Here is an 8,842-nt window from a genome sequence, read left to right as displayed (position 1 = left end):
CAATGTGTGATATGATTTTGGAGGCCTAATTATGTACACTCATGAAGTTATTGAGTATTGATACAAACTCCCTTTTAAAATCTCATTTATTATTATTTTTCCCTAAAATGAGGGTTGTACCGTAACCAGCTGGAGATCTTCTGTGTGTAACCATTGAAGAAACACGACAATGAATAATAAAAAACGTTTTTATTTTGTTAATAGTCCGTCTTCATTTCGTCTGCTTGATATTTGTTGACGGTCCCTGGGAACACGACTCAGGCGAGACTGTTGAAAAAGCACAACCCCACAATTTGTGTTCAGACCACAAATTAGGTTGCTGAAATTCGAGTTGTAGCTCTTCGGCTACCTTACAGAGAGTGGACAAAGCCATCCTTTGCGTTACAATGACGTTGCATTTTGGAGTTATTGAACGGACAACTCCGAATGTGCCAATCTGGTGTTAACTTTATCTAACTAAATTAGAGTCGCAAGTCATGTGATGATTGCCGTGTGAAAATGTGTGCAAGACGTACAGCGGAGTACGAGGAAGAACTTTTTGGAGCAAAAGAGGACAACGAGCGTCAACGTCAACTACTGGTCGCCATTAGCAGGATGCAACCAAGAATCGTTCTCCACAGAGCAGGTTTGGTCACTTCTAACTTTCACTTTTTGAGGAAAACGTTTCCAATTTTAACAATATACGGTACATGCCGTCTGTCTTGTTACTGTAACCCATTAAGGATGGGAGTGCATAACCGTCTTTCTACCCTTAAAGCCCTGAGCGCTGTTGCGTCTTTCTACCCTGAAAGCCCGGAGAGCTCGGCTTTAGCTTTAGCTGCTTGGCCTAGTTTAGCTAAGTGTAGCTTAGCTCGCTAGCTGCTAACAAAGAAACGCGTTTGTGATCAACACATCCCTCAGCAGAGATCAATTTTGAGTTGCAAGTCATGTGATGATTGCCGTGTGAAAATGTGTGCAAGAAGTACAGCAGAGTACGGGGAATAACTTTTTGGAGCAAAAGAGGACAACGAGCGTCAACGTCAACTACTGGACGCCATTAGCAGGATGCAACCAAGAATCGTTCTCCACAGAGCAGGTTTGGTCACTTCTTACTTTCACTTTTGAGGAACAAGTTTCCAATTTTAACAACATACGGTACATGCCGTCTGTCTGTCTTGTTACTTTAACCCATTAAGGATGGGAGTGCATAACCGTCTTTCTACCCTTTAAGCCCGGAGCGCTGTTGCGTCTTTCTACCCTTAAAGCCTGGAGAGCATATCCGTCATTTTCTTCCATCCATCCATCCATCCATCCATTATCTGTACCGCTTCTCCTCACAAGGGTCGCGGGGCGTGCTGGAGCCTATCCCAGCTGTCTTTGGGCAGTAGGCGGGGGACACCCTGAACTGGTTGCCAGCCAATCGCAGGGCACACAGAGACAAACATCCGCACTCACAATCACACCTAGGGGCAATTTAGAGTGTCCAATCAACTTACCATGCATGTTTTTGGAATGTGGGAGGAAACCGGAGTGCCCGGAGAAAACCCACGCAGGCACGGGGAGAACATGCAAACTCCACACAGGGAGGCCGGAGCCGGGATCGAACCCACGACCTCTGAACTGTGAGGCGGATGTGCTAACCAGTCGGCCACCGTGCCGCCGTCAATTTCTTCCTTTCATCAAAAATTTCTTCTCTTAAGGGTTAGGGTTAGGTATCAGAATATACACGTGATGGGTTCGTGACCGCAGAGGATGTTCTGGAATTCTTTCGAGTCATAATGGCGGACGCCATCGATCACGGGCGCTTTGAAATGAGTAACGGCAGTGATATAGATGATGCGCTTGTGGACTTTGAACCGGTAGAACCCGTCGAACGTGATATATGGTTAAGATATATGTTTGTAGACAATGGCAATATCGACGTCTTTGTAACAAAATAGAAGATAGTAATTACCTCTCGATTTTTAAAATTAAAAATAGTGATTCTCTTACACTGACACTTTATTTTTACATCTTCGATTGAAACAGTAAAGATTAACAAACTCGGGCCTGTGTGCAAGCCACATGTCTAAGGTCTCAAAATCTTTTGGAATTATGTTTCTGTCTGCTACAGGGGCTGAGATAATTATTTTGTTGGTGTTGAATATCTGGGAAAACTTGAGGTTTTCAAGAGTAATTCCAAAGACGACCTAGATTTTGGGGAGCTGTTGAGCCAGGCGCTTTAGGCTTTAATGGGTTAATACCAGAGCTGGGCAGTCCGTCCCGGGGCCGGACGGGTCGGACACTCCGGCCCGGCCGGACCCCCATTTTTGGGGCGGGGGGTGGGGGCTGACAAATTTAAAGTGACACTTGGATGAGCTTAACATTGGCATTTATATAATAGGTTTCATGTAAAACTGACATCAGTACTAAAATGCCCCCCTCTTTTGTCAAGACTCTATAGTGATTTAAGGGATTTTTTTGTGATTAGATTTCTGACAAATTGGCCCGCCCCCTTTTGAAGTTCGGCTTTCTTTTTTTTTCGGTCTCAGCGGTCTACGTCACAGGAGGGAGGCAAGCATGGTAATATTGTTCGCTTTGTCAGTTCTGTGGTTTAAAACGGCGACCGATCGCCACCAAAATGCAAATACACATTACTACTCTTGTCAACTTCAACCTGTGAAATTATAAAAATGTTCTGCACAATAGTTTGGATTTATTGACATAAAACATGAGCTCATCATGATCACCTCCACAAAATCAAAAATACTGTGGAGATTGCTTCTCCCCTTACACAGGCTGAAGCAGACAAGAGCTTGAATGCGCACATGAACCCCGTTATATTTTGGACATTTAGCTACGCTAAACTTGTCAACTCTCAGGAGGCAGACGGCGACTGGCAGGGGGCAAGCAATCAGACAAGCATGGATCTTTATGCATACGTTTTATTTCCGAGTGAGTGAATTTCCGTTTGATCCGATGATGGCGGAGCGGTCAAAGTATCGAGCAGGAACTGCTTGTGTTTGCCCTACTGCAGGCTTCGCCATGGGTTCCGGGTTCTGAATACTGGAACTTCCGTTGTAAGGAATTGATCGTTAATGTAATACAGTAGAAGAAAATTTAATGCCAAAGGTTTTTTTTCCGGGAGAGGGAATTTCCGTTTAACAGAGGTCCGTAGGTGGGAATACTTACTGTACCAATATGTATGTTGATACTTTCCAATACTTTTCAATACTTTTTGCAAACAGGTTAAACACTCAAATGCCAATATTTTCTTTATTTTAAAACAGACTTTATGAACAATAACTTTAATAGCTTTCTCTACTGAATATATTGGCACTTGATCCATACTGATAAACTCTGCAACTGCCCTGTTGAGCCTTTTAGCATCTTTGCCCTTCCTTTGGGTACTTCATATGCTGTTGAAAGACATCTTGAAGAGTGGCTTGCTTCTGAGTGGCTGGTGTCACCATCTCTGAGCCAGCAGCACTAGACTTCTGTTGTTGGTGGAGGGAGAAGATACAGTATTTTAATTAAAATAATCATTTTGATTTGAATATCATTGCTTTATTTTAGGGATGGACAGATTATCGTCCGGGCCAATTATCGATGCTGATATTTGGCATTTTGATGAATATTGGTACAATAAGTATTCCCACCTACGGATCTCTTGTCAAACGGAAATTCCCTCACCCGGGAAAAAAAAACGTAGGCTATGCATTAATTACATTAAGGATCGATCACTTCCAACGCAGGTTCCGGTACTGTACCCGGAACACATAGGGAAGCCTGCATCTCGTAAACTCAAGCAGCTCCCGCTCTTAGTATGGAAAAACTCTGACCGCTGCGCCATCATCGGATCCAAAATGGCGTGTAAGTTACTTCTTTGGCATGCGTTTTACTGAAATTGCGAAATATTAAAATTCATTCATTTACATTTTCGTCTGTCGTTCATGGCATCCAAACGAAGAAGAACGGTAATGACCGTGAAAGAGAGAGTGAAATGCATCCGATTATGCGGAGCTGGACACAAAGTAAAAAACATTGACACTTGGAGTCGGAAAAACTCTAATCTACGAGAAAAGTCCTGATGTAAAGCCACCGTCCAGCAAGAGAGCATCTTGGCATCAAAAATGCTTTTGTATGCACAAGAATCCCCAGACATCAGTGATGATCAACGGGAGAGTTTCTTGCAATTAGCAACAAAACTGTATGAAACACAGACTAACATTTTCATACAGCAAAGAATGAAGCCAACACAACAACTCAAAATAGACTTATTTTTTCCCAAGTCAGAGAAAAATCAACACTAAAATACAGTACAGTTTACTGTAGCAAAGTACTGTACTGATTGGTGTTACAGTATTTACAGTATTTGGACCATGTTTCTTATACTGTTCTGTATTTTGTTCATATACCTGTACTCTATAGTTTAGTTTTTGTTTAAGAAAAATTTGGGGGGAAATATTTTTTTGGGCATTATATTGCTTGTGTTGTTACACATTTTATATTTTGTTAACATAATTGCACGTTCGTACAGGACATGTACCGTAGTCGTTTCCCACATAAGAAAAGATTGAACAATGCAAATATGATTCCTTACTAGAGAATACTTATTGGCCTTTTTTAAAAATCTGATGGCCGAAAAAAAATCAACTTAAAACTGTTAACTTCAAGGAACTATTTGTTTACATTTTCTTGGTGGGTGTTAACTTTATTAGGCATTCTACTGACCCTGGGAACACTCTGCACCTTTGGGTTTGGTTTGAAATAAAAACAAAGATACTGTATTTTCTGGACTATAAGTCGCACACATTATTAACACATTTCTGTCATGGATTGTTAGTGCTGACTTGTGACTTATGTTTTGCCTCCCTCTGCAGGCGCTTTATCTCTAAAGCGCCTGCAGAGGGAGACAAAACATCATAAATACAAGTCAGCAATCACAAGCCATGACAATCACTTCTATATCATTTCACGTTATTGTAACCAACATAAAGGAACATAAGATACATCCTAAAAGCTATTAAAATGCATGAATAATGTAAACGGTTAAAGTATAATGTTTTGTTAAACTAACAGGCCTTGCTAGTCGAGGAAGCCAGCTTATCCAAACAACTAAACATTCACAAACAAACACACTCCACTGACTCCAGGTGTGCAGCGAAGTTGCCTGTTTATATTGTGAAACAGAAAACACTCTCAATCTATGCATTACATACACAAGTATTTTCATAGACATGAACAAGATGAGCCAATGCTAACGATTAGTGATCGCGATTAGCATTATCGATTGCAATTACGGTAGTATGTTGAGTCAACAACCTACAATCATCCACAATTCAGCTTGTATATAAATGTCATTACACACAATTGTCTAAGTTACTTTCAGACGATGGTTGAACAAGAATAAACCACAAATAGGCAGACATGCTAACGATTAGCAACCGCGATTAGCATTAGCGATAGCGATTAGTATGTTCAGTCAACAACACAGTACAATCAGCCACAATTCAGCTCCTATATAAATGTTGCATGGTCATTACCGGCACACACAATTTTCTATGTTACTTACAGACGATGGTTGAATAAGAACGAACCACAAACAGGCAGTTGCCTGCCTATGGCTGGGGTATTGCATCATGCACGTAAGGAGGAGCACACTCAGCAGAGAGGAGAGGAAAAGTATAATTACGACCGAATACATAAATACTTTTGGAGACTTGGAAACATTCTACACGGTCGGGGATGAATAAAAGACTTAGTTAAGCGATCTACAATCGTTTTGGTGAGTTTAAAGTTAAAGTTTTTTACCAGACAATACAGTAATATAAAATTGTCATTTATTAGAATTACTTTTTCGTATGTTGGTCTGTCTAAATTGATTTTCAATCAAAGCAATCACGTGTCTCATTCACAGTATTTTATTAAAAGCTTGTACACAAGAAAGATATGATGGACTTTACTTTATTTATTTTTTAGACCACTGGTCTTCATAAATTACTAAACAAATACAAAAATCACTCACATTTGGTGATTTAAAACAGCTTAATTTCACCCCCTGAACATGTTTTAGCTCTCTGCATGTTGGCTACTGAAAGTTTGCGACTGGGCTGGGAGGAGCTTTATACTAATTTCATTGACATGTAGTGAACTAGTGAACAACATTATCACCTGCCGTTCTTGACAGAAGTCTCAAAATAAATTTGCGTGGTTGTCCTTCAAATGTTTGGACAAATTTGATATGTTGCCTCCCTTCGCGAGGCAGACTTTGCAGCACTTTGTAGAACAGAAGCCGCTTGCACTGCGGTGCTTCTGTGTTCAGTGGGTCGCCCTTGTCATTCGGTTTGAACCCGAAGTACTTTCACACCGTACTTCGGGTGCCCGTTTTATCAACGAGTACAGGCTTTTTTTGCAGCTGCTATCGCTGTTTCTCATTGTCTTCCACCTGCTTTGTCTGCGCTACTTCACTTTCTCTCTCAGCCTGTGTAAGGAGACGGAGAAGCGTGAGCAACTACATCACACTCGCTGGCCTCGCTATGTGCTTAAAGAGACAGGCTTCAATTTCCCAATTCAATCACATTCAATAAAATGAAATAAAAGCATAATTTGTTTTTAAATGTTGGTAGAGTACCGTTTTAAAAACTCGAGTATTGTTACTATACTGGTACCGGTATACCGTGAACCCTAGTGTGACGTGCTCGCAAGGCGGCCAAAAGTTCATCTCAGCCTACTCGGCGAAATGGGCAAACAACAAAAATTGCCTCCGAATGCGTCAAAAGCGGCACTACCAACTGTGCGTATTTACTTGCATTGGGCACTTAGGTCTGCAAAAACAAAACAAAAAACACATTCGTTCTACACAAAGAAGAGAAGAAAAGGAAGATGAGAAGGAGACAAAGAAGGAGGAGGAGAAGGACACAAACAAACAGGGAGAACAGAGGGAAAGCTCTTTTCCGAGTGGTCCCTGAAGGGCACACGATTGTGATTGTCTCAGGTGACGGGTGGGGGTTGTGTTCTGTCTATGCTGCATCGATATACACGAGTGTAATACAGCAGTGTAGTTATCAGCACGTAGTTTGTTGGACATACTGACTTTCTTAACACGAAATAAGACAAGCTCCCAAAAAATTGAATCATTTTTCACCGAAATGGAGATACAGCGCGAGTTCTACAAGTGGTGGTGATAATGACGAGAGAATAATTGTGCTCAAGCACACTGGCGAGTGACGTCAGCAGCATGTCGAGGTGGAGGAGATTTGCCGCTGAGATTGGGGACCGGGGAGAAGCCATTAGGGTGCTAAAGGCTTACCTGGAGAGCTGCCAAAAGTAAGATAATACATTTTTAATAATATGCAAGTAAGCTACAGTTTTTTTCCGCCGTTACTCATGACGCCGTTTTAGAAAAAAAGGTAAAAATGTGTTATCCCCCACTTTTACGCATCCATTTTTAGATATATTACAGTACTGCATACTGTACCCAGATAGCAAAATATGGTTGAATCAATGTTGAAATATGGTTCAACTTAAGTGTTGAATCTACGTTGAAACCTAAAGTAGAAATTATACAGAAAGCGCAAGGTTGATAAAATATTAGGTCAACGTTTGCTTTTCAACCATATATCACAATGTTATATCAATGCTGATTCAACCATCATCCATCCATCCTTTATCTATACCGCTTATCCTCACAAGGGTCGTGGTAAAATTGAATTAAAATACTGTAAATGGGCTGTACTTATATAGCGCTTTTCTACCTTGGGTACTCAAAGCGCTTTACACTCCAGCTCATCTACCTACTGATTATGCAGCATCAGGAGCAACTGGGGGTTGTGTATCTTGCTCAAGGATACTTCGACACAGTCACAATGGCCGGGAATCGATCCCACAACCTCCATGCTGCTCTAATCTAAAACTACTAATCCACACAACACTATATGAATGTAACGTTATCAAATCACTCAGGATTATATGTTCATTCAACCGCAGTATGATAGGCAAACGTGTGGCAGCTATTTGGTGATTAATAACAAGCAAATGTGGGATAACTATTTAATAATTATTCCTTCAATTTACCACCAAAACTTCGTCGATGTAGGTGAAACGTACAACCGGCGCTAGCGAGCCATTTTTTTACAAATTGTACAATGAAATAAAAAAATCTTGATTTTTGCCAGGCCTGATGTGTGTCCAAAGTTTCGCGAGATTTCTTGCCTGTTCAGACCCTCAAAATCAGCGGTATTATTGGCGAACTGCCTGTTACCATGGCAACAGCTTTACACAAAGGGGCAATTTAGAGAGTCCAATCAACTTACCATGCATGTTTTTTTGGAATGTGGGAGGAAACCGGAGTACCCGGAGAAAACCCACGCAGGCACGGGGAGAACATGCAAACTCCACACAGGGAGGCCGGGGCCGGGATCGAACCCACGACCTCTGAACTGTGAGGCGGACGTGCTAACCAGTCGACCACCATGCCGCCATTATATAATTAATAAAATATTAATAATTATAAATTATAAATAAATAAATTGAAGCACGGGCAACCTTATCCACGGCTGGACTAAATACCGTATTTTCCGGACTATAAACCGCGGCTTTTTTTCCTAGATTTTGAGCCATGTGGCTTATAGTCCGGTGCGGCTATTCTGTGGATTTTTCTTCCACCGCTCGGGGCACTCTAACCAGAATGACAGTACAATTCAATACAATACATTTACCATTAACTGGATGTGACTGCAGGTGGAGGAGTTCAACAGGCGAGGGCGCCATAGACTAGGTTATTGCATTAGGTGCTGTAATGCTTTGATTTGATGTTTTCCTAGAAGTGCCTGAAGTTCACATGAATGCGATTGGCTGATGTTACGTCTGTGTTAGTTTGCTG

At 41.4% G+C, this 8,842-nt stretch overlaps 1 protein-coding gene across 10 annotated transcripts in view; it reads left to right on the top strand.

Annotated features, from left to right (window-relative positions):
• Positions 1–252: 252 nt before the first annotated feature.
• Positions 253–8,842, top strand: part of LOC147127771 (uncharacterized) — a 48,501-nt gene continuing 39,911 nt past the window's right edge. For 8 of the 10 annotated variants that reach the window (XR_015084170.1, XR_015084169.1, XR_015084172.1 and 5 more), the window contains exon 1: positions 253–625. Coding sequence is in view for 5 of the 10 variants with exons in the window: in XM_086020358.1 (XP_085876484.1) it covers positions 499–625 (127 nt within the window). In the remaining 5 variants the exon portion in view is untranslated. Of the gene's footprint in view, positions 626–959; positions 1,076–8,842 lie in introns of all 10 variants that reach the window. The other 2 variants (XM_086020357.1, XM_086020356.1) reach the window with 2 other exon arrangements.

Source organism: Filicampus tigris, chromosome 21, assembly GCF_054856515.1.
Source record: "Filicampus tigris isolate MCC_2025a chromosome 21, RoL_Ftig_1.0, whole genome shotgun sequence".
In the NCBI taxonomy this organism is placed as follows: domain Eukaryota; kingdom Metazoa; phylum Chordata; class Actinopteri; order Syngnathiformes; family Syngnathidae; genus Filicampus; species Filicampus tigris.
Note: the sequence above shows the minus strand (reverse complement) of the source record. Positions and strands in the feature narration are given on the sequence as shown.